This window comes from Penaeus japonicus, unplaced genomic scaffold (genome assembly GCF_977035675.1).
Source record: "Penaeus japonicus unplaced genomic scaffold, GWHDUDI00000001_assembly GWHDUDI00000042, whole genome shotgun sequence".
NCBI classification, from domain to species: Eukaryota; Metazoa; Arthropoda; class Malacostraca; order Decapoda; family Penaeidae; genus Penaeus; species Penaeus japonicus.
Window position 1 is genome coordinate 12,179,900 of NW_028234444.1, and position 25,000 is coordinate 12,204,899.

The following is a 25,000-nucleotide window of genomic DNA, read 5'->3' on the forward strand; positions in this document are numbered from 1 at the left end:
GAGAAGCGATCGGATGAGAGGGATAGAAAGAGAGACCGACGGAAAGAAAGAAAGGCGAAGAGAAAAACACCAAGAGGAAGCAGATTGAAGGAGAGAATAAGCAAAGTAGGAAGTGAGTGGGTTAGTGAGTAGCAGTGCGGACGCGGCGGGAACATGTATAGCTTCACAGTTACAACGGCGAGTAACAGTAGTCGGGGGTTCAGCTGGTCGGTCGCCTCATGGTCTGGAATAGCAGGAGGGAGGTCCTCTTCTGTAGCATTTTTGTGTTTGAGGGATATTTTGGATGGTGTTGGGTGTATTGGTTAAGTTTTAGTTGATAAAGATAGGGGGATTAACGTGTTCACATATACATGCTCACGTAAACTCACATACTGATATTCATTCACGGATTAACTGACTCATTCATTCATTTATTAATTAACTCATTTACACACACACACAAACACACACAAACATCCCAAGGCTTCATGGGTACACAAAGCAATGCCAACGTCACTCGTGCACAAACACACACGTGCATGCAGCCTACCCCCATGTATTGTTGCAGCGTCACTCAGTCCGAGGGCCATGCAAGGAGACACGGGTAGTCCAAGCGAGAAGACACGGGTTAGTCCATGCAAGGAGGACTCGCCCACTGTTGCCAGACTCGCACAACACCGCGGCGGAACATCCGGGGGCGGTCCTCACCTCGCCATGGGACCCACGCGCACACAGGTTGGCATCACTGCCTGGCGTCACATTGCGAGGACGCAACGTGACGCTCGCTCGACGCTGCTCGTCGCTCGCTAACAGGGAGCCATCGGCCGCCGGGGATGATAAGGCTTGTCTCCTGCATCTTATCTCGGCCGCAAGTGTGGCACGCGATTTCGTAGACGGTGATTGTTCAGATCGAGTTGAAGATGCGGACGCGGGAGAAAGCGAGAACACGAGAGGCGCAGAAGGAGGGATGGGATAAGGAAGTTGCGGAGAAGGACGGGACGGAAGAGAAGCGGACGTGAGGAAGGGGAGGCCAGGTGGAAGGCGTGGGAGGGGGGCGGGGGGGTTGCGCCATCTGACATCGGGGCAAGCAAGGTCCCACGTGACCTAGGTAAACATACTCACGTGGCCTCGGCACCTTGGCTTGCAGCCTGAGCACTTGCTCCTTTCCTCGCGGATTCTTATTGATTACGAATCCATATTTTATGGCCGTGGCCTTCACGCCTTCGACTAATGCTTCTGGCTTTTTTCTTTCTTAGTTTTTAGTTCACGTTATTTTATGCAGCGTAGAAATTGCGTTCTCTCTGCAAAGCCGTGGGGCCGGGGGCTCTGCTGCGCAGTGGGTCGGGCTGTGGCGACGGCGGGATCAGATACACAGGCACGATAGTCGCACGCACACGATAGAGCAATGCCGCACGCTTGAAATCACGCACTCGTCTACACATACCGTACATACTTCAGATAAACACCAAACTACCATAGATGTGCTTGGATAATCACGCACTTCACGCCACACATTCCTAACACCTAATTGAGATTGATAACGTATGTGGAAATACACGAGTACACAGAGAAGTATTCCGTGTGAAGTGTATACCATCCACGTATTGCATAATGCAGCATTGGTCATGCAGCCCACGCTCACCAGGCACCCGAAAGAGAGAGCTGGGACGTCTACGCAGTGAAGAATAATAATAGAAGAATCTGTATTGATTCTGAGTGTGGGATTCTTCCTGTATTGTGTGTGTGTGGGAGAAAGAGACGGAAAGGAAGAAGGGCACTGAGAAGAGAGGGAAAGAGAAACGGAGGAAGAGAGTGAGAGGAGAGAGGAAAGAAGAGAAACTAGATAGAGAGGAGGAAAAACAAGGGACGAGGGAAATACGCTGCGGTTGGTGACATGAAGATGAGAGATGAATACGAAGGAATGGAAGTGATGGAAAAGAATGTGGGAAAAAGCTGGAGTGCGAGGATTGTGGAGATAATGGGAGCACAGGTACCGAGAATGGGGACGAGAGCGTGAGTGTGCGGCGGGGAGGGAGGGAGGGAGAGAGAGAGAGAGAGAGAGAGAGAGAGAGAGAGAGAGAGAGAGAGAGAGAGAGAGAGAGAGAGAGAGAGAGAGAGAGAGAGAGAGAGAGAGAGAGAGAGAAAGAGAAAGAGAAAGAGAAAGAGAAAGAGAAAGAGAAAGAGAAAGAGAGAGAGAAGAGGAAGAAGAAGAAAAAAAAAAGAGGAGAAGAGTGCGAGTAAGAGCGAGAGAAAAAAAAAAGCGAAAAGAAGAACCAGGCGGCAAGTTAAATAGAGAGAGAGAAAAAAGAAGAAAACGAAACAAAAATACATTTATTAAAGTAAAGGAATAAGATGCAAGAGAAAATAAAAGCAGAGAAGGATAGATAGATCGAGCGAGAGGCAGACAGTCTCTGGTTGTTGGTAGCGCGACGTCCCCAGCTGGCGACCTAGTTCCTCTCGGTCTGACCTCTTCCTCTTCATGATTGTTTACATTTCGTGCCCCATTTCCTTCCTTCCTCCAACCGCGCCCTGTCTTTTCTCCTGCCTAATTGTCCATGCATGGATATGTACTAGATTTAAAAGGGAGTAAGAGATACATCATTGATAAACAAAAGACTTGGCATAAAATGATAAAAAGAGTGGGTCAGATCTGTGCACGAAGGGACCAGAGATAATACAGATTAGATGGAGTGATGAAAATAAAAAACATAACACAACAACTCTATAATAAGGACGATTAATAGATAATTTAAATGATATGAAGTAATGAAGAAATGACGTAATAAGCCAACGAAGTGATGGAGACGTGGTGAGGCATAGTGATGGAAGGTCATATGACAAAGCGAGCCATATAGAGAGAGAGATGGGAACCTTGACTCTTGGGCGGCAGTTTCTCCCGTCGAGAGGCGTTGCAGGGACGGAATGTGGAGGAGGAGGAGGAGGAGGAGGAGGAGGGAAAGAAGAAGAAGAAGAAAAAACGAGGAGGAAGAAAAGAGGAAGAAAGAAAATAGAAATAAGAATAGCAAGAGGGATGAGTGCAAGAAGACAACAGCAAACGTGCTCATCTGTGCATGCCTGCAAGCACCAAGTGTGTACAATATTAGTCTGTACACATAACTCTATCAATATTGGCTTGTCTTTCGTAACAACCAACTCCCGGTTATATTTTGCAATCCTCAAATAAAAAAAAGAAATAATAAATCCACGTTTTATCGACTGAGTGAACGGAAGATCGCCACAGCACAGGCGGTGGTGGTGGGGGCGGGGGGGGGGATGTCATTTTCTCGCGCTGTGTTTGGAAAGATCCAGATGATTCCGTGAGCTGCTAGACTTGGCTCGCAGGAGGAGGGGAAAAGGAGGAGGAGGAGGAGAAGAAGAACAAGGAACTAAAAGACAATAACTCAAGATGAAGACCACCAAGAGCATCCACAGAAGAAAAGAGCGAGAAGGAAGGAAGGAGAAAACGAAAGAGAAGGGGGAAGAGAAACGGGGGAGGGGGGAGGGAGGGAGGCGGGAGGAACAATGGTGGCTCATGGTACTTGGTTTTACTTTCACCTCGATAGCAGAGGTTGGCTGGTTCAGGGTCCGGCTGCGTGAGACAACCGGGCCCTCCAGGTGACTTTCTTCTCTCAGGGGCCCTCTCACGCCGCCCACGCCCACGCATTCGCCCGAAGCATTTACTCATGTTGCCTCATTCACGTCGCCTCATCCGTGTCATGTCAACCATGTCGTTTCACCCATGACGCCTCATCCACATCGCTTCACCCACGACATGTCACGTTACCTCCGTTACGTCACCCACATCACGTCACCTAAATCACCTCGCCCTCACGTTGCTGTGTCCACTTGTCTCTCTCTTGTCTTGTCTTGACATGATCGTGGACGAAAGAAATATTTCGAAGAATGAGAATCGCGGAAGGAAAAATTGTTGAAAATCACACACGATATTCACAATGACACACATAACTACAATAACAAACAACAAAGACAACAACAGCGCAGGCAATTAAGCCATACACATGACAATAACACCAGCATCAACAACAAAGCACAAACGACAAAGCAATTAAGCTAATCACAGAAAACGGATGATAACCCGAGCCGGGAAAATGACCTCTGTGTGATATAGGTCAAGGTGTGCATTTAAGCTTCCGAGGTTGTGCACCTGCCACGCGCTCAGGTGACGACGCTTCCTAATAAACGGTGTTTGGGAAGGTGGAAGGATGGCTGGATGTAGGTGACGGTCGGGTGTGCAAGATTCACCTTTTTTTTGGTGGGTTGGTTGGCATGGATGCGTTTGGTTGTGCGTGGGTGGGTTGGAATTGGTTGCTGTTTGTGTGTGTGTTTGTGTTTGTCTGTCTGTGTCTGCCTGGGCGTCCGTGAGTGTTCTTGTGTGCACTAATATAAAGCGTGTTTACGTATCTGTGTTACTTGTTCGGAGGACACTCGCAGCCTAGTTTAAACCGAACGCCTATTCTAACTAGGTCGATTTAGAAATTCGACTATTTTGCATCTTACTTTAGAAGGGAAATGAGCTTATCGTCACGGTCTGTCCATCACGCGGCTGTTAGAAAGTGGCAGAAGCTCCGTGTGTGTCGCCGGTCCGCACTGTATTGCGTATGGAAAGTGAAGGGGAAGTGTCGAGTCTGCAGGAAAGGCAGGAGTGAGCGGTGGGAGGAGGGGGGGAGGGGGGCAGGGCAGGGCAGGGGGGCAGGGCAGGGCAGGGGAGGTTGGGCTAGCATGACCAAGAAGGGAGGGCGGGGGAGGGGGAGGGAGGGATAGGGAGAGAGTAGAGAGAAGGGAAGTGGATGGAGAGAGAGAAGGCAAGGGGAGAGAGAGAGATGGGACGGAGAGGGAGAGAGAAGGGAAGGAGGGGGGAGGCGAAGACAGAGAGTGGTAGCGTGAACGCTGTTTGACAGAGTGTCTAGTGCGAGACGTTCCTTACGCAGGTGCTTGGCGTGGAGGTGACCTAGTGAGGCCCCGCGTGAGGCTGTGCATGATCAAGAGCCCTCCTCTCCTCCCTCACTCTTCTCTCTTCGCTCCCTCCTCTTTCTCCACTCTCTTCTCTCTCTCATCCCTCCTCTCTCCTCTCTCCTCTCTTCTCGCATACATATCTCCCTCCACCCTCCTCTCTCCTCTCACCATCTCTCTCCTCCTCCTTCGCATCTCCCCTCTCCTCCTTCCTTTCGTCCTTCTTCTTCCTCCACCTTTACCAACTTTGGCGCGGCACTCACACTGATTTGGAATTCGGAATGAGGAAAATAAGACAAAAGAAGAGGTGGAAGGGGAGAAGGAATATGGCGAAGGAGAAGGTGGATGATGATAGTGATAATAATAATGATGATAATGGTCATGATTATAATACTAGCAATGATAGTAATGATAAAGAGGAGGACGGGACGGGGAGGAAAGGGGAGGGGACAAGGCTAAGGCGGTGGGGAAGGGAGGGGAGGGGAGGGGGGTTTGGGTTGGGAACGGTCTTCTCGGCTGAGCACTGCTCTTACTGCATAGCAACTTGTCTTATTAAATTTGGGAATTCAGTCCGTGTGTGCACATGTTAATGCATTTTTATGTGTGCGGTGAGTTTGTGTGCGCGGATGTAGTTGCCTGCCTGTTTTTTTCTTCTCCATTTAATCACTTATGTAGAAGCAGTCTAATTTACACCCCACCCCTCTCCCTCCGAAAAAGCAAGGCCGAGATTTGCATAATTCAAAGAGAGAGAGAGAAAAAAAAGGAGGGGAGGTAGTGCCACGAAACAAGGCTAGTGACTCCCGTAGACTTTCCACGCTAATGGTGATCCCACTCTCTCTCTCTATTTTGGCCGAAGGATACCACACGTGACCCGTTAGGCGAGGGACATGACGTAGCACTTTTGACCTCGCTCACGCCATGCATAAGGTCGCGTATTGGTACCACGCAAAGCCTAGTTGCAGATGTTCTTTAGATAAACCATTATTTATCTTATAGTTTAATTATAGATACATATTTCTGTATTATTATTTATGTTAATTGGTGATAATTAATGACATGATTTCTTTCCACAGTTAACCTTACGGGGAAAGGGAGAGTCGACATGGCCCATTTTGAATTGCTCAAGGTCTTAGGCACAGGGGGTGAGTATCTTATGTTTTCCTGTTGAAGGTGTGTGTGTGTGTGTGTGTGTGTGTGTGTGTGTGTGTGTGTGTGTGTGTGTGTGTGTGTGTGTGTGTGTGTGTGTGTGTGTGTGTGTGTGTGTGTGCGCGAGACGCGCGTTTCATTGTGAGTCTTAACTTTCGTTACTTTTTATTTTCGTTATGGAACTTTTGTTTTTACCATTTTTTTATATCATTTATTTCCTTACACTCTATTGCCCCCTCCTCTCCCCTCATCATCTCTCCTATTCCCCTCATTACCCTGCTGTCTCTCGTTCTCTCTCTCCTCCCCTCCCTACCCACTGGGTATCCACGCCTGCCAAAATTCCTACCCTACATGCCTGACTTCCTTGCTTATATTCTATATTAGGCGCTTCATAGCCCACCTCGGACGGTACCCCCCCTCTTACCCAGCCCCTCTTCCGTCCTCCTTCTCTCCCCCTTCCCCTCTTCTCACTATCCCCCCTCCTCCTTCTCTTTCTTTTTCGTCCCCTTCCCTATTCCATTCCCTCTCCTCTTTCTCGTCTTCTCACTTCAACCTTTCATTCCTCCCTCATCCCCTCTTCTCACTTCTCTCTCTCTCCTCTTCTTTCCCTCTCTCTTCTCATATCAACCGTTCCTCATTTCCTTCTACTTTTCCCCTTTTCCCCTCTCCTCTTTTCCTTCCTTCCTATATCCTTCTCTCCTCTTTCTTCCATCCTTCGCTCTTACCCTTTCCTCTTTCCCTTTCTTCCTTCCTTCCTTCCTTCCTTCTCCCCATCTTTCCCCCATTTCCCCACCTCCATTCCTTCACCCCCTTCGCCTTCCCTTCCCTTCCTTTGCTCTTCTGCTCATGGCCTTCAACATTGTCTTGTTGATCTGAGGTATGTGGATCGACTAATCTGCACTCCTCTCTCGCTCTCTCTCGCTCACTTTCTCTCTCGTGCTCTCTCTCTGTCTTTTTCTCTCTCTTTCTCTCCTTTTCCTTCTCTCTCTTTCTCTCCTTTTCCTTCTCTTTCTCTCCTTTTCCTTCTCTCTCTCTCTCTCTCTCTCTCTCTCTCTCTCTCTCTCTCTCTCTCTCTCTCTCTCTCTCTCTCTCTCTCTCTCTCTCTCTCTCTCTCTCTCTCTCTCTCTCTCTCTCTCTCTCCCCCCCTCTCTCTCTCTCTCTCCTCCTCTCTCCCTCTCTCTCTCTCTCCCTCTCTCTCTCTTCCTCTCTCTCTCTCTCTCTCTCTCTCTCTCTCTTTCTCTCTTCTCTCTCTCTCTCTCTCTCTCTCTCTCTCTCTCTCTCTCTCTCTCTCTCTCTCTCTCTCTCTCTCTCTCTCTCTCTCTCTCTCTCTCTCTGTCTCTCTCTCTCTCTCTCTCTCTCAGTGGCTTCTAATTCTGGTGTCTCGGCGCGACCTCCACGTTCCTGGCACTTCTGTTTGTCTTCCTCTCGTTCTGTTGGCATTTCTTCTGTTTCCCTTTCTTCTGTGTTCCGTTTCTCCTCTGTTAGTGGCTTTCCGTTGAATTCTTTTTTCTTCTTCGTTGCCCTGGTCTTTGTTTTTTTTTCACTTCCGTTTTCTGTTCGTATTCGGTAATGTTTTTCTTATTGTTTTTTTTTATTTTTTATTCGTCTCTTTGTATTTTATTATTTTTTAACTCTCCCTTTTTATTGTCATTTTTCTCTTCTTCCCTTCCTTAATAAAAGTGAATATCTCCCTTTCTTTAATTAATCCGATAAGTTATCGCCTTTTTTTTTAGCTTCCTACCTACTGTATCTATTCCCTCCCCCACCCCACCACCCCTAACTCCCTTCCTCTTTTTTGCCTCTCTAATCCTCATTCCTCCTCCTCACTGTTCACTCTCTTACCTCCTTTCCTTCTCTCCTTCCTTCCTTCCTTCCTTCCTTCCCTCTTTCCCTCCTTCCCTCCTTTTTTCCTTTTCCCTTCTCGTCTTCCCCTCTCTTCCGTTATCCATTTCTTACATGCTTTCAAGGCCATATTAAGAATACGTTTATTTCCCCATACGTAAACCTAGCACAGAATTAATTCAAACATGATTAAATTGGTAACTGCATTACTCATCCCGCTTACCAGAACATTCTGTCGACCTCCAGTGACCCTTCATTACTTTATGCCAGGTCACGTGACCGCCAATGGAACTCACGTGACCAACAGGTAAGTCACGTGACCGATAGTGAGTCACGTGACCCGAGCGTGAGTGATGGCGATATACGGCGCAGAATGCAGTGTTGCACGGCCTTCTAACGGGGGTTGCAGAAGGGGTTAGGGGGTGGGTCGGGGTGAAGGTAGTTGATCAGGGGGAGTGAGGGGAGGGGGAGGGGGATAGGGGTAAGGTGGGGAGGGAAGTGGTACTAGGGGGCAATGGGGGTGACGGGAAGGTGGGGAAGGGATAGTAATTGGGGTGGGGGATGAGGGGAGTTAGGGAGTGGGGGGTGGGGTAGGTGGGGAGGAGATAGTGGAGGAGGTATTCGGTAGGTTAGTAAGTGTGTGTGGGAGGGGCGAGTGTTGGGAGTGGGGGGGGGGGTGAGGTTGCAGTGAGCAGTGAGCCCGTAAATTCTCGCGGGACGCATGAACCTGTCTTCCTCTCTTCTCCTCTTTATTTTCTCTATATTTTCTCTTTCTCTCATCTTTCTCTTTTTCTCTTTCTTTTCTCTTTTTCTCATCTTTCCTTTTTCTCTTTCTCTTCTCTTTAGCTTCTCCTTTTGTTCTCTCTATTTTACTACTTGTATTTTCTATTTATCATCAAATGTATTTTCTTTATTCCTACTTTCTCTATTTTTTCCCCACCCCTCTCTCTCTCTCTCGGGGGGGGGGGGGGGGGGGGGGGGGAGGAAGATGGGAGGGAAAGAAGAAAGGAATGAGTGAGGTGGAAGGGAGGAAGGGAAAAAAGTCAGATAAAAAAATAGTTAGAAAGAATAGAGAGAACCGAAGAGAAAAGCAAAGAAAAGAAGAGAGAGAAGAGAAGAAGGAAGAGAAGAGACGGAAAGAGAGAAGAAAAGTCGTAGCGGCTGGGAGGGATCCCCGACCCGGAGTACGACCACCACGACCCGCCTTCTTTCCCTGGATAATTGATCCTTAAAGAGACTGATTATCCAGATTCCCTCGGCGTGTATGCTCTCTCTCTCTCTCTCTCTCTCTCTCTCTCTCTCTCTCTCTCTCTCTCTCTCTCTCTCTCTCTCTCTCTCTCTCTCTCTCTCTCTCTCTCTCTCTATCTCACCTTCCCTCCCTCCCCTCCTCCTCCCTCCCTCCCTACCTCCCTCTATTCTCGTCATCATCATCATTTTTTATATTCTTCTAATTCATTATTTTTTGCGGGGGAATAGTCGCCATCGAGGGGACAAGAAGGCACATTTATTGACCTCCCTCCCCCCCAAAAAAAAGGGACAAGGGAATAACTTTTATCCCCTTTTCGGAAAAAAATATTTATGGTATAAGTTGGAACTTTTTTATTTGAGGGGAAAAGGGGGAAAGGAGGAAGGGGAAAAGGATAAGAGAAAAGGGATAGGAGGATGGGGATGGTAGGGGGATGGGGTGATGGGGGTAGGGGAAGGGGTAGGTGAGTCGTTTGAGTTTTATCCCCTCTGTGGACTCGTAGGGGGTGGGTGGGGGGGAGGGGGAAAGGAGGGGATATGTTGGAAGGGGAAAGTTAATTTTCTCTACTTTTTTTTTAAGTAAATAAATCTGAGTTGACTGTCATGGTGGATGGATGGATAGGTATGGATATAGAGGGATGGATATAGAGGGATGGAGGGATGAATGTAGATCTATGGTTAAAAAAGAGGAAGGCGCGAAGGAAGGGATAAGGGGAGAGAAGGGAAATGTAGAAGAAAAAAAAAATAAGAGAGCATTTATTCACCCATTACATTATACATTTTCCATTGATGCTTCTAGCGTTTTATGATGCGGACACCCAGCGCGCTGCCACACACACACACTTCCCTCGCACACTGGCATTCACGCGCGAGCTCACCTTCTCACACACGCACACGCCCCGCAGCCGTACGCACACACGCACACACGCATACACTCACGCATGCACAATTGCACAAGCGCGCACACATACCACACTCACACACACGCATTTTACTCCCTCCCCTTAAAGGCGGTGTAGCGGTCGGGCCTTTGTGTATGTGCAAACCGCTTATTCATTTTCTTTGTGTTCAGAGATGCTTTTAAGTGCTGCGTACTCCGCGTTTTACTGTTTTTTATAATGATGATTTTATTCCGTGGATATTATCCTTGATTTTTGATGACCTTTTCATTTTGCTTCTAACTTTTTTTTTTTGTTTTTTGCTTCGTTATCAGGTCTATTTATAACTTTGTTCATATACCTGCGTACTACGTTGCTCCCTTTGTTAACAAAAGACAAAGGGGGTTAAAAAGAGACACAGAGAAAGGAATCTGTGAAGATATCCAACACATAAAAAAGACCACAGTTTTAAGACCAATTTGATGAGCTATCTCTTTGAACAGATTGGCAACGGATACTACACAGTGCTCTTTGTTAATTTGTTCAGTTATGTATCTCTTCAACGGGTTCAACGAGGGAACAAAGAAATGGGGAAAAAAGGGACACGTTCGACTGTGAAGTATTTTTCTTTGTGAGAAACGATAACTTTCTTCTGTGTCCTCTACTATGGTACGTTCCACCCCGCCCCCCGCCCCCCGCCCCCACCACTCCTCCCGCAGTCTTCTCTCCCTTCCTCCCCCTCCTTCCACTCCTCCTCCCATCTCTTCCCCTTCCCCCTCCTCCTCCCATCTCTTCCCCTTCCCCCTCCTTTCCCTCTCCTTCTCCTCCCCTTCCCTCCCCCGTATCCCCTTTCTGCTCGACATCTCACGCCGCCGTTCTTTGTCTTAGTGATGAGATTGTACTTGAGTACGAGTTTTCTCGCTTAGTTTTCTCGCTTGGATGTTCTTCTGTTCAATTTGTTTTTTTGTCTGTCTCTTTTTTTTTTCTTCTCTTCTCTACTCTTCTGTTTTCTTTTCTTCTTTTACTCTCTCCCTCCCTCTCTCCCTTTCTCCTCTCCCTCCCTTTTTCCTTCTCTCCGCACTCTCCTTCTATCCCTCCCTTTCTCTCTCCCTTCCTTCTCCTTTTCCTTATTCCTCTTCCTCTTCTCATTTCCTCCTAATCCCTCTCCTTCCACTCCCTTGTCTCTTTCTATCTTCCCGCTTCCGCCGACCATACCATGCTTTCTGCTTCACATTCCCGGAACCCTCGGTGTTATGCAATGCTGTTCCCGCGATCGCACATTTCTCTGCTTTCAATCCGGGGAAAGGGTTACTTACACAAGATCCTTCATAATTAACAGCTTTTCAATTGTTTGTTGTGCTTGGAAACCGCTTTTATTCACCTCTTATGAATTACTATTGATGTTTTATATGGGTCAGATATGTCCTTGTTCGATTGTTATTTCGCTTTGTGACCTTCTTTTGTTATTTGTTTTCCGCGGATGTCATGATCGTCTTCCCGGATCCAAGAATCACATATTCTGTGAACTGTGCCGCAGATGTTGCAGTCTTTCGTGGTATTTTATTTTCTGGGTAGCTAAGCTTTTTTCTGTCTTTTTCTGTTTCGAATGGCGGAAAGTAGGACGGGATTTTTTCCCCTTTGTCTTTTTCTTTCTTCGTCCCACCCTCCCCCTTTCTGTCTCTGTATTTAATCTAATTGTCGACAGTGGTTTTTCGAGTTTTTTTTTTTCTTTTTTTTTATGAGGGGGCGGGGCTCTTCCCCCCTTCCCCACTCGGGTAGTGCAATCAGGGGTTCTCGCTCCTTGACCTAATTCGAAACTCCGTGTTAGATTGGCGGGAAATCTTTGAATTTGTGTGACGTATGGACATCATCCCCCCCATCCCCCCATTCATCCATCCATCCATCCATCCATCCATCCATCCATCCCACCACCTTTACCATTATTTTCCCTGTAATTGTAGACACAGCTGCATTAGAAGGACGTTGGAAGATAACACATGTGAACAATAAATATGTACAGGTGTTTCGAGTAACGGTTTGTCACTTGTGTGTGTGTGTATGTGTGTGTGCGTGTGTGTGCGTGTGCGTGTGCGTGTGCGTGCGCGTGCCTGCGTGTATGTGTATGCATGTGTGCTTGTGCGTGCGTGTGTGTTCGCGCAAGGTTTTCGTGAATGAATGAATGGTCAGAGGTATGAGTGTGTGTGAGAGAGGTGAAGAGTAACCGCGACACAGACAGAGGGAGTTTAAATACCTGGACGTTTGTTTTGCGTGAGGACTGTGTTTGTCTCCCGAGTAGAGGAATGATTACGGCGGGTTTCAGTGTTGATATGAAAGAGGTTAAAGCAGTGGACGACCTGATCCTGCTGGTGCTTACCCCCATATTGATCCCGGCTCTCGCACTCCCCTCCCCCTCCCCCCTCTCTCTCTCATTCTTCTTCCCCTCTTTCTTTCTTTCTTTATCTTTCTCTTCTTCCTCTTTCTATCTCTCTATCTCTCTCCTCTTCTCTCTATCTCTCCCCTCTTTTCTCTCTCTCTCCCTCATCCTCTCCCTCACCCTGCCTCCCTCACCCTCTCTCTCCCCCTCCCTCTACCCTCCCCCCCCCACCCTCATTCATAACCCCCCAGACTTGGCTTGAGACACAACCTCACCTTCCCCCTGACACTCCCATCGCTCTTGCCGCAAGAGGACACGCGCTTGCTTGCTTGCTTGCTTTCTTACTTGCTTGCTGCTTGCCGAAGGAAGAGCGGGCGGCCGGATGGAGGGAAAAGGTCGTCGCTGGTTGAGGGGAAACGGCGTTGTTCTGCAGCGCCACTTTAACGAAAACTTTGATCCCGAATGCTGCTTCTTTACCGTGTGCGATGCGCGGCCGAGGGGGGAAGGGGAGGAAGAGGGGGGGGAGGGGGGGAGGGGGAGGGGGAGGGAAACCCGGGTTCATTGCGGATCAGTTGAACGCCTTTGTTTGGTTCGTGTCCTGCCATCTTGGGGGAGTGTGTGTGTGTGTGTGTGTGTGTGCGTGCGTGCGTGTGCGAGTGTGAGTGTATGCAGTTTAGGAATATTGTATTATTACTCTCCCCTTCCTTCCCCTCACCCACCTCTTGTATCTCCCCCTCCCCTTCTCGTTTCTATCCTTCCCCGACCCCCCCCCCCCATCCCTCTCTCTCTCTTCTCTCCTCTCCCCTCCTTCGCTCACTGTTGCTAACCCGGCCTTATCGGGACTCTCACCACGTGTTAGGGAAAGTTACGAGGATATACTCTCTCTCTCTCTCTCTCTCTCTCTCTCTCTCTCTCTCTCTCTCTCTCTCTCTCTCTCTCTCTCTCTCTCTCTCTCTCTCTCTCTCTCTCTCGCACTCTCTTCCCCTATCTTTCCCTCTCTTTCTCTCGCTTTCCCTCTCTCTCTCTATCTTTCCCCCTGTCTTTGTTTACATGCATGATTGTATTTATGTACGTACATAGACATGCACGGACAAGTTATATCTCGTAAATGACCATTGACCTTTCGTTACATCCCAGTCCTTTAATAGTAAAAAAAAAGTGTCTGATGCCTTATCCCAGTTGAGTATTGTTATATTTTTACAATTTTCATTCGCTTTTTAATGTGACGTAACACGAGAAAGGTGTGAAATCGGAGCTGAATTACTAGGTGTCATGACAGTCATGTATTTTTGTTTGTGTTGAAGGTGGAAGTACGTGAGGTTAACAATGTAGTGTGAGGTTGTACGTAAGGCGAGACGGGTTCGTGAAGCGTAAGTTTGTGTGAGGTGTGTAAGTTTGGGAGGTTGTGGAAGGTATGAGGAGGAAAGTAGAAGAAGGGGAGGAAAGATGTGATGAAAGTGCGAGATGGAAAGTAGAGAGTGAAGGTGGGGAGTTAGGGAAAGAGAAAGGGTTAGGAGGAAGAGGAGGAGGAGGAGGACGACAGAAAATGAAGTAGAGAAGGAGTAATAAAAGCTAGAGGTAGAGAAAGAGAGAGGATCAGAATATAGAAGAACAGCAACAAGACGCGGAGAAGGAAACGAAGGGAAAGAAACAGAAGGAGGGAGGGGGCGGGGAGGAAGGAAAGAATAGGGGAAAAATAGAGAGAAAGAAGGGGACCAAGATAGCAAGGGATGTCAAGTGCCCGGAGGAGAGAGTACTCGAAGAAAGGGGATTAGAGGCGAGGCTCCGTGTCCCCCTTTGGGCTCCCTTTCTGAGGAGAGCATTTGTCCAGCTTCGTCTCGCTGAACTCAGCCTTTCAACAGGACCAGTCGCTCCCTCCGCATTCCCGTGACTTACACTTCCTTCTCTCCAAAGTATGAGGGGCTATGTGACAGGTAGCCTTTAATCAGATAGTAGCCCGGGACTAAGGGGGGTGGGGGGCGAGGGGAGGGGGAGGGGGCGGGTTATGTTGATAGTTGCAGGGCAGAAGGCGGGGAAATGTACATGTTGACTCGCACGTATGCTGTACACAGACGTACGCACACAGTGTAAGCGAAGACAGTTTCACACACACACACACACACACACACACACAGAGAGAGAGAGAGAGAGAGAGAGAGAGAGAGAGAGAGAGAGAGAGAGAGAGAGAGAGAGAGAGAGAGAGAAAGAGAAAGAGAGAGAAAGAGAAAAAAAGAGAAAGAGAAAGAGAGAGAGAAAAAAAAGAGAAAGAGAAAGAAAGAGAGAGAAAGGAAGAGAAAACAAAGAGAAAGAGACGGAACGGCCTTGTGAAGGGTAACTCGCTCTATTTCACTTTCCTTTGCATTATTAACCATATCTCGGCCATCGCTTCTCAACCACTTTCTCCGCCTCCGCCATCACGGACTCTTCTTTGTTCCTTTGGACTTTTTGTCTCGTATTCTCCGTCCCATATATGTCTTCTCCAGTTTTTTTTTTCTTCCTTTCGTTTTCGTTTATATTCTTCCTTTTATGCGTTGTTGTTTTGTTTGTTCTTTCTATTTGTCTACTACTTTTTTTTACCTTTTATCTTCTCCCTTTGCTTTCACGTTTTTCCCTTCCGTCTCTTATCTCCTCTTGTTTTCCCTCATTCTCCTCCTTCCTTCCTCCATCCTCCCCTTTGTCCGCCACCTCCTTCTTCACCACCACCACCACAACAACCACCACCTCCACTTCCACCACCACCACCACAACCACAACCACAACCACCACCATCACCTCCTCATCCACCACCCCGTTCCTACACCTTCTCCTCCCCATCCACCACCATCTCCCTTCCTCCCCATCCACCATCTCCCCTCCCTCCCCATCCACCATCTCCCCCCCTCCCTTCGCCCTCCTACCCCTCCCCCCTCTCTCCCCAGCCCATCCTGCGCCGCCACCCTTCCATTAGGGTCAGTAGGCCAGGCGTCTCGTAAGGCAAGCGAGTTGGCGCTGGCGGGCAAGTAGGGCTGGTGAATCCATCGATTTGTGAGCTTATGAAAAAATTAGTCCCCCTTGTTAGTGGGTTCCTTTGTCGGTTGCTTTGCGAGTCGCGTGTGTATTTTAGGTGGTTAGAGGATGATGGAAACGGATAGGAGGGGGATGGGATAGTTTTTTAAAAAGAGGGAGGGAATGCGAGAGGGTGATATGAGCCAGGGCGGGTCGAGGGAAAGAATCAAAGAAAGAAACAAAGTTGCGCGGAGACAGAAACGTGTTATTAGTCATGGAGTAAAAGAGACAAGAGGCGCTCGCATTCAGTGCTACGTGTGCGTTTGTTTACTTCGACGTGGGGATGCATGTTTTTGCAATTGTTGCTCTTTCTCTCTGTTTCTCTTTCTCTTTTCTATCTCGTTTCTCTTTTTTCTTTTCTCTCCTTTCTCTCTCTCTCTCTCTCTCTCTCTCTCTCTCTCTCTCTCTCTCTCCCTCTCCCCCTCTCCCTCCTTCCTCCCTCCCTCCCTCCCTCTCCCCCTCCTTCCTCCTTCCTCCGTCCTCCCTATTTCCTTCCCCCTCTTTCCCTCCCCCCCCTCTCTCTCAGACTCCAACACAACTCAAGTGTTCTTACGAGAGAGCAATTGTTATGTTATGGTCCTCGGTTCGTCACATTGATCGGCAACTGACCTACTTGTTCCTTATCGCCCGACCTCGATTGTGCGTGTCTCTCTCTCTCTCTCTCTCTCACTTTATGTATATGCATTTTTTTTCCTTTCCTTTGGCCCAATTTTCTGGATATTTCTGATGGGGATTAGTTGGATTGACGTCATAGGGAGCTAGGTTGAAGAAGAAGGGGCTGGGGAGGTGTGGATAGGCCTAGATACTCTTTGGAATGGTCATTAATTTGTTACTAGGTCATGTGTTGTCATGACTGCTGTTGCTTCTGCTTGTGATTCGTATCATTACCTCGTTTTTATTATTATCGCATGATCTTTATTATCACCATCGTCACTATTTCCATTACTATACTTACTACTGCAACTACTACTACTATTACTACAACCACAATTACAACTACTGCTGATACTACTTCTGTTGTTGTTACTACAATTACTTACTACTACTACTACTACGACCCCCATTACTATTAGTTCTACCACACCTACTACTATTACTATTCATTATGAATGCTTCCACCATCCAACTTCCAACTCACAATAATACAAAGACCTCGCAACAACACCAAAACGAGGATTCCGTACTCAGGAACTCCCATGCACTCCTCGCCGCATACCACGTAGGAGTTAGAGCAGTTTTATAGCCCCCTTTGGCCTATACAGTTATGCGAGCGCCCGGTCTTGTATGGCATCTGCGATATGTGCTGCTCGCACCCACTGCCTGTATTGATGCTTCTGCGAACTCCAGCCTTTTCTGTTTAATGTCACGATGACTACTTTATAATTCTTGTCGGTTTTCTAAGAAGTAGTTGGGTTGCTTTAGTGTCAAGGCCTAAGGTCGTTTGTGATTGTTTTGGCTGTCTGGTGTTAGGCCTTTCTCTTGCTTTAAACAAATTCAAGAGTCCAGTATTTTCATCACTCTGCCATTTGTTCTTCATATTACTACTACTACTAGTGCTCCCTCGTCTACTATAAACACATCAGCTTTAACATGTTAGCACGCGGGAAAAAATGAAATGAATTAACGGCAGCAAGTTTGGGGTAACCGCTCGCTTCGAAACTGATGAATTTTGTCCTCAGATTTTTTTTCCACCGATCAGTAATTACGAAACTAGAACGGAAGATGAAGGGGAATAAATACCAAGGACTTTGATTCCGTGGTGGATGTTGAATATCGGAACTTTAAATGCACAAGACACTGAGGGTGTTGGAGAAAATTTCGCAAGTTTGACCAAGAGGGTTGAACAAGTTAGCTGTAAACTGTAACGAGGTCATGGATTTATGAAAGGTCATATCTTTTACGACAAACATGATAACACAGTTCCATATCAGTACTGTGTCAATGAGGATGAAAAAAATACCGTAGGAAACTTGGAAACACATTTACATTGGTTTAAGAGCAATGTATATCGTTCCCTCTCCATCCTTTGGCTCCTCCCCAACCCTTTTCGCTAATGAGAAAGACGCAAAACATTGTTTTTGTCTGTTAATTGTCTGGTAATTACCGCCATAGTCTCAATTAGAGTTATTTGAAGCCGAGATTAGCCAGAGGTGTTAGATGTACAAGGACGCGTACAAGGCGAGAGGTAAAACGTTTAGGACCAAGACGAAATTACGAAGCGTTTTACTGTGGCGATGTATTAGGGCTTGTTCGGAGAGGGCCGTCGAGGGCAATAAGGCAAGGGTCTTGATGAAGGAAATGCGTCGTGGATTGGGAGAGAGAAAGGAGGAGAGGTAGAAAGAGAAAAATATCTAGAGAAAAGCGGAAAATGCATGTATAAAACAGAGAAAGAGAGAGAGAGAGAGAGAGAGAGAGAGAGAGAGAGAGAGAGAGAGAGAGAGAGAGAGAGAGAGAGAGAGAGAGAGAGAGCGAGCGAGCGAGCAATCCCCAAAGAAAGAAAAAGAGAAAGAGAAAGCAATCCCCCAAGAGATTTAGAAGTAGAAACCCAGAAGCCTCCTCACGAAGCGGGGGGAGTTCGAGTCTGTGGCGTGAAGTGGAGCGGCCGAGTGCCAGCGCCAGCCCCGCCGCGGCAGGTGTGTTGCATTATCATTATTATCGATTGGTGGCTGGCCCAAGTGTTCGGCGTCGCCCCCTGGCCACCACGCCATACCTCTACTCTTTCACAGGTCCGCCTTTTCCTTCCTCGGTTTCAGCTGGGGCTTCTGGGTCTCCCTCTCCCACCTTTGCGCATCTCTTTGGATTTCACCTCCTTTTCTCTTCTCTTGTCTTCGGGTTTCTTTGTTGGCTTCGTTTCTTTGTTGGTTTGGTGTTCTCGTTCTTTTTCTCTTCTGTTTTCTCTTTGGATTTCGCCCCCCCCCCCAACTCTCTCTCTCTCTCTATCTCTCTCTCCCTCTCTCTCTCTCTCTCTCTCTCTCTCTCTCTCTCTCTCTCTCTCTCTCTCTCTCTCTCTCTCTCTCTCTCTCTCTCTCTCTCTCTCTCTCTCTCTCTCTATCCCTCTCCCTCTTCCTCTTCCTCTCATTCTCCCTCTCCTTCTACCCCTCCCTCTCCCTCTCCGAATCACATCTCTCTGCCCGTATTGAACTAAAAAAGGCAACCGCAGTCGCCGAAAGGGGCTAGACATGTACCTGCTTTGATAGCACAATCTGCGTGGACAGCGACTGATAGTGGAGCGCCACAGTCTAGTGATTCAATCCTCATGCACACGTTGGAGAGATTTGGTGCCACGTGAATTCAGATTGCAACGTGACATGCTTGAATGCTTGGATTAACACCTGTTACTTATATGTGTGGGTATGTGTACATTTATGTGTGTGTGTGTGTATGTATGTATGTATGTATGTATGTATGTATGTATGTATGTATGTATGTATGTATGTATGTATATATATATATATATATATATATATATATATATATGTATATATATATATATATATATATATATATGTATATATATACACATATATGTGTGTGTGTGTGTGTATTATATACGTATTTACATATTTACATATTCACACACACGCACACGCACACGCACACGCACACGCACACGCACACGCACACGCACACGCACACGCACATGTACACACACACACAACACACACACACACACACACACACACACACACACACACACACACACACACACACACACACACACACACACACTCACACACACACCTCACCACACACACACACACTACACACTCACACACACACACACTCACACTCACCACACACACACACACACAAAAAAAAAGGGGGAAAAGGGAAAAAAAAGGAGAGGGGAAAGGGGGGAAGGGAAGAAAGGGGAAGGAAAAGGGGGGAGGAAAGAGGGAAAAGAAGGGGAAGGGAAAGGAAAAAAAGAAGGAAGGAAGGGGAAAAAAGAAAAGGGGGAGGAAAGGGGGGAGAGAGAGAAGGGGGAAAAAAAAAAAAAAAAAAAAAAAAAAAAAAAGAAAAAAGAAAAAAAAAAAGGGGGGGGGGGGGGGGAGGGGGGGGGGGGGGGGGGGGGAAAAGAAAAAAAAAAAAAGAAGAAGAAAGAAAAAAAAAAAAAAAAAAAAAAAAAAAAAAAAAAAAAAAAAAAAAAAAAAAAAAAAAAAAAAAAAAAAAAAAAAAAAAAAAAAAAAAAAAAAAAAAAAAAAAAAAAAAAAAAAAAAAAAAAAAAAAAAAAAAAAAAAAAAAAAAAAAAAAAAAAAAAAAAAAAAAAAAAAAAAAAAAAAAAAAAAAAGAAGAGAAAAAGAAAGAAAAAAAAAAGAAAAAAAAAAAGAAAAAGAAAAGAAAAGAAAGAAAGAAGAAAAAAGAAGGAAGAAAAAGGGGGAAAGAGGGGGAAAGGGAAAAGGAAAAAAAAAGGAAAAAAGAGAGAAAAGGGAGAAAAGAGAAGAGAGGAGAGGAGGAGGGAAGGGAAAAGAAAAAGAAAAAAAAAGAAAGAGAAAAAGAAAGAAGGAAAGGGGGGGGGAAAAGGGGGGGAAGGGGTGGGGGGAAAACTTTATGCAATGAAAGTGCTAAAGAAAGCCACCATCGTGCAAAAGAAGAAGACTACGGAACACACCAAAACGGAACGCCAAGTCCTGGAGGCGGTTCGTCAGAGCCCCTTCCTCGTCACCCTTCACTATGCCTTCCAAACCGATGCCAAGCTTCATCTCATTCTAGGTGAGATGGGATGTGACTTTGCCCTAGTTGGGATTTTGGTATATGTGTCTAATGATTTGTTTTTAATATGTTTGAATTGGTGTGAAGGAGCTACATCACACCATGATTTGAGGACTTTATTCACTGGGCGACACATATACATTAAACTAATATCGTTGCTCGTAATGATGTGATTCAGAGTCTGAAATATGCATATCATCTTCACAACAGATTATGTAAGTGGCGGAGAACTCTTCACACATCTCTATCAGCGGGAAAGATTTCGCGAAGAAGAGGTTCGACTTTATATTGGAGAGATTATCCTTGCCCTTGAACACCTGCACAAAGTGAGTTCCTAATGATATTAGAGATAGTAAGTTTGTGTTATTATCTCACAATTCTGATAAGTTAAGCATGAACTGGTGATGTTGATAAGTACTGTCTTGTAACAGAAAGAAAAAGCAGATTATAAATATAACAATATATTTCATTAATTATTATTGTTTTTTTAAGGAGAAAAGAGAGAGGAATGTGTATGTTAACCAAAACACTCTTTCTTTCAGCTGGGCATAATATACCGTGATATCAAGTTGGAAAACATCCTCTTAGACTCAGATGGGCATATAGTGCTGACCGATTTTGGTCTCAGCAAAGACTTCCTTCCCCATGACACCGAGCACAGAGCCTACTCTTTCTGTGGTACGATTGAGTACATGGCACCGGAGGTGGTGCGTGGGGGCTCACATGGTCACGATCAGGTAAGGAGCCTTAAGGAGTTTTAATAATTCATGATGTAGTGTGACTCCAATTTGTTTGTCTACCTTAAAGAGTTTGCATCATCTTGACATAATAAGTTATTATTATTATTTATTTTTGTGTTGTATATCCACATTTACTGATTTTATATTGCTTGCAGGCGGTGGACTGGTGGAGCGTTGGTGTGTTAACGTATGAATTGTTAACGGGGGCTTCACCTTTTACTGTGGAAGGAGAGAAAAATAACCAGCAGGAAATTTCAAGGTATTTAGGAATCAATTACTATGGCAAATGTAAAATTTCAGTACAACTTACAAAGCTGCTAAAATTACACACGCGCACACACACACACACACACACACACACACACACACACACACACACACACACACACACACACACACACACACACAGAGAGAGAGAGAGAGAGAGAGAGAGAGAGAGAGAGAGAGAGAGAGAGAGAGAGAGAGAGAGAGAGTGTGCGCCATAGCCATTAAACAGTTGGGAGTGCTTATCTTTCCAGTTTAATTTGTGCAGCTTTTATAAGAATCTTTTTTGCTCTTTCAGACGGATCTTGAAGACACAGCCTCCACTACCAAGTGAACTGTCATCTGAGGTCCGTGATTTTATCTCCCGGCTTCTTGTGAAAGACCCTCGTCAGCGGCTAGGAGGCGGTCCAAGGGATGCTGAAGAACTGAAGGGACATAAATTCTTCAAGGTAAGAAAATGTTTAAGTACAGAGACACTCTTTATCAAAGGCTATACATGAGTTCATTATTCCATGTTTTCTGGCAACCTATGTGCCATTGACATTATCTTCCATATGGCTCTTGATATAGAGATAAGAAAAAAATAAGAAAAAATATGATCTCATATATGAGGTAACAATTGTAGTGAAGATAATCCATTATTTCCATTGTCTATTTACAGTAAATGAATGTTGTTACATTTCTCAGAATGAAATTGACATCATGAGATTTTTGTGTTTAGATTGCTTGTGTGAATAGATTAGAGAGATATATTCCCTAATGCCATCAAATGATAACCATGAAGATTATCATTTTTATTCATCATCATCATCAATGTCATCATTATCAGTAGAGCCCATAAACACCAAGTATCTGTGATATTTAGAATGCATTTCCTTTTGCAGACCATAAACTGGGATGACTTGGCCAAGAAAAAGGTCCCCGCTCCCTTTGTTCCTCGTATCAGCAATGAGCTGGACGTCAGCAATTTCTCGGAGGAGTTTACTGCTATGGTTCCTCAAGATTCCCCAGCCATAGTTCCTCCAGATGTGGATAAAATGTTCAATGTAAGTTTTTCTTTCTGTATTTAAATAGTATTTTTTGAAGGGGGTGTTCCCCTCATAAAGTATATTATATTCTTACTTAAATCACTTTTATCTTGATAGAAAATTCTGATTGGAGTATATTTGTACTTGTTTTTTTAAATTATTATTTGTTTATTATTATCAAAGGGATTATGGTGTTGAACATATATTTGTCAGGGTATACCTTTCAAGATAATGTTATCTTTAAAGTTTCATATTCGGACAGTTTATTTATAGCTGTTATCAGTCACTGATATGCAGATGTATTTTTCTGTTCTCTTTTAATTTAGATTTATAGTACATTTATAATATCATGTTTTAATACTATATTTCCTCTTATTCCTACAGGGTTACTCTTATGTAGCGCCTTCAGTCATCTTTACTGAAAATGTTGTTAGTGATTCTCTCTTCAAGATGTCTCCGGACAGAAGACCTGACACAAATAACCTAATGGCTTGTAGCTTCAAGGTTAGTTGAACTATCTTTGTTTTTATTCTTCAGATTTTGTAGTATTGATAAAAAAAATGAATAAATAGACATAAACCAAATTAAATGTGTTCTTCAATGAGTAGATCTCAAGAATGGCTTTACTTCATAAAGATTTCTTCTAATATTTATGTCCTTCTGTTCCAGGATTCTGCATTTTTCCAGCATTATGAATTAGATCTACGAGAAGGCATATTAGGTGATGGCAGTTTTAGCGTGTGTCGCAGATGTATCCAAAAATCTACAGGCCGTGCCTTTGCTGTGAAGATTGTGTCACGCAGGTTAGACTGTCAACAGGAAATTAATTTACTACGTGCTTGTCAAGGACATTCCAATATAGTTACCTTCCATGAAGTCTTTTATGATGAAGTAAGTATTATTTTGTGTTTATTGTAATTATTATTGTTATTATTGTTAATCTTATTAGCATGGTGAATATTTGTATCTGATAAAACTCTTCTATGAATGAGGAAGTCACCTTTAACACCCCACAGTAAAGTTTGTGAATCTAATTCATGTTCTTCTGTTGACAGGCGCACACATACATTGTTATGGAACTTCTTGAGGGAGGAGAACTTCTTCAGAGGATAAGAAAACACGAAAGATTCACAGAAGCACAAGCATCAGTCATTATGCAGAGTCTAGTGTCTGCTGTCCATTATATGCATACAAAAGGTGTTGTACATAGAGACCTGAAGCCAGAGGTAAGGAAAATTTCCAGTGCAATAATTAGTTTTAAGTGAACTGTTTCTAATATCAATAAAAAAATTTACTTTCAATACAACCCAAGCTAATGCTTAACAAATGCTAACTATACCACCTTTTGTTCCTCAGAATCTCCTCTTCAAAAGTTCCTCAGAAGACTCAGAAATTAAGGTTGTGGACTTTGGTTTTGCACGCATGAAGCCAGAAAAGGATGGATGTATGAAGACCCCGTGTTTCACTCTGCACTACGCGGCTCCTGAAGTTTTGCGACAGGCAGTTCAACAGGGTGCTGCGGGTTATGATGAAACCTGTGATTGGTGGAGTTTAGGTGTTATTTTGGTAAGTTAGACTTCCTTACTTGACTGTATGGCTTGCATGACCTGTTATTTTTTTCTTTGGAGTTTAACATTATCATGAGCCTTGAGAGAATGAAATATATTGAATAATCTTGTCCTTTTTATTATTTTTATGACATTTAAAGCTTTGTCAAAAATTCATTTTTTATGTAGCTAATATTCTTCCTATCTTCTTTTCAGTATACCATGTTGTCTGGTAGAGCCCCATTTCAGTCAAGAAGTAAAGACGACACCTCAGCATCTATTATTGCTCGTATAAAAGGTGGAAGTTTTGACATGTCTGGACCAGAGTGGCTAACAGTGTCAACTCAGGCTAAGAAACTTATTAAAGGTATATAAGGCATTTTGTTATTTTATAAACTTTTTATAAACTTTGCTTGCATGATATTGCAAATAAAAAAAAAATTAACTTTCATTTTAACTGGACTTTATGTTTGGTGCTAAAGAGTTCTGTAAAGTCAGTTTATAACAATAAATATTAGTGAATTTTAATGTTTGTGGCATATAATTCTAAAGAAAAGTAAATGAAGCATTTTGCACCTGGAAATAGCATATGTGGAAAAGACATTTTATAAATTTCTAACAAATTTTGTATTTTCACAGGATTGTTGACGGTTGATGCCTCAAAACGTCTGACCATCAATGAATTGTTGCAAGACGAGTGGTTGCAGGGAGGCCCTCCTTCCGTGTTCTCTGCCACACCACTCATGACCCCTACCATTCTCAGTGCAAGGCCGACCCTCAAAGGTCCTGTGTCAGCGGAGGCAGGGGTCAAACAAACCTTTCATGCATTCCATATGGCCACCAGAGAAGGCTTTCGTTTGTTAGTAAGTATCATAGATCAGATAATTTTTGTCCTAATGCATTCTGACACAGATGATGCAATAAAATTAGTTCTGAGGTGAAATACTTTGATCAAAAAGAAATGACTTACTAAATTCTTTTTCCTTTTCTCTCTAGGATGTCAGCAATGCACGGTTGGCTCAGCGCCGGAAAAACAAAAAGTCATCTACGGACGCACGGAGCCATTCTTCTACCTCATCCCTTTCCTCTACCTCATCAGCGTCTTCCCTCACTTCTACTCGTACGCCTAGTAAATCAGACCGTTGTAGTTCCTCACTAGGTGCGACTCCAAAGAAGGAGGAGAGTATATTTGACTTTGGGGAAGCACGAGTCAAGGCATATTTGTCAAGCA

General features: G+C 44.9%; 1 protein-coding gene across 1 annotated transcript in view; it reads left to right on the top strand.

The window, feature by feature from the left end:
* The window catches only part of LOC122249105 (ribosomal protein S6 kinase alpha-5), a 48,987-nt gene that overhangs the window by 23,273 nt on the left and 714 nt on the right, over positions 1-25,000 (top strand). The window contains exons 3-17 of the mRNA XM_086535148.1: positions 6,024-6,096; positions 14,431-14,449; positions 19,971-20,190; positions 20,401-20,516; positions 20,733-20,927; positions 21,086-21,189; positions 21,493-21,643; positions 22,079-22,240; positions 22,607-22,726; positions 22,892-23,113; positions 23,278-23,448; positions 23,579-23,788; positions 23,986-24,136; positions 24,409-24,632; positions 24,766-25,000. The exon at positions 24,766-25,000 is cut by the window's right edge and continues 714 nt beyond it. Coding sequence (XP_086391274.1) covers positions 6,024-6,096; positions 14,431-14,449; positions 19,971-20,190; positions 20,401-20,516; positions 20,733-20,927; positions 21,086-21,189; positions 21,493-21,643; positions 22,079-22,240; positions 22,607-22,726; positions 22,892-23,113; positions 23,278-23,448; positions 23,579-23,788; positions 23,986-24,136; positions 24,409-24,632; positions 24,766-25,000 — 2,373 coding nt within the window. The remainder of the gene's footprint in view (positions 1-6,023; positions 6,097-14,430; positions 14,450-19,970; positions 20,191-20,400; positions 20,517-20,732; positions 20,928-21,085; positions 21,190-21,492; positions 21,644-22,078; positions 22,241-22,606; positions 22,727-22,891; positions 23,114-23,277; positions 23,449-23,578; positions 23,789-23,985; positions 24,137-24,408; positions 24,633-24,765) is intronic.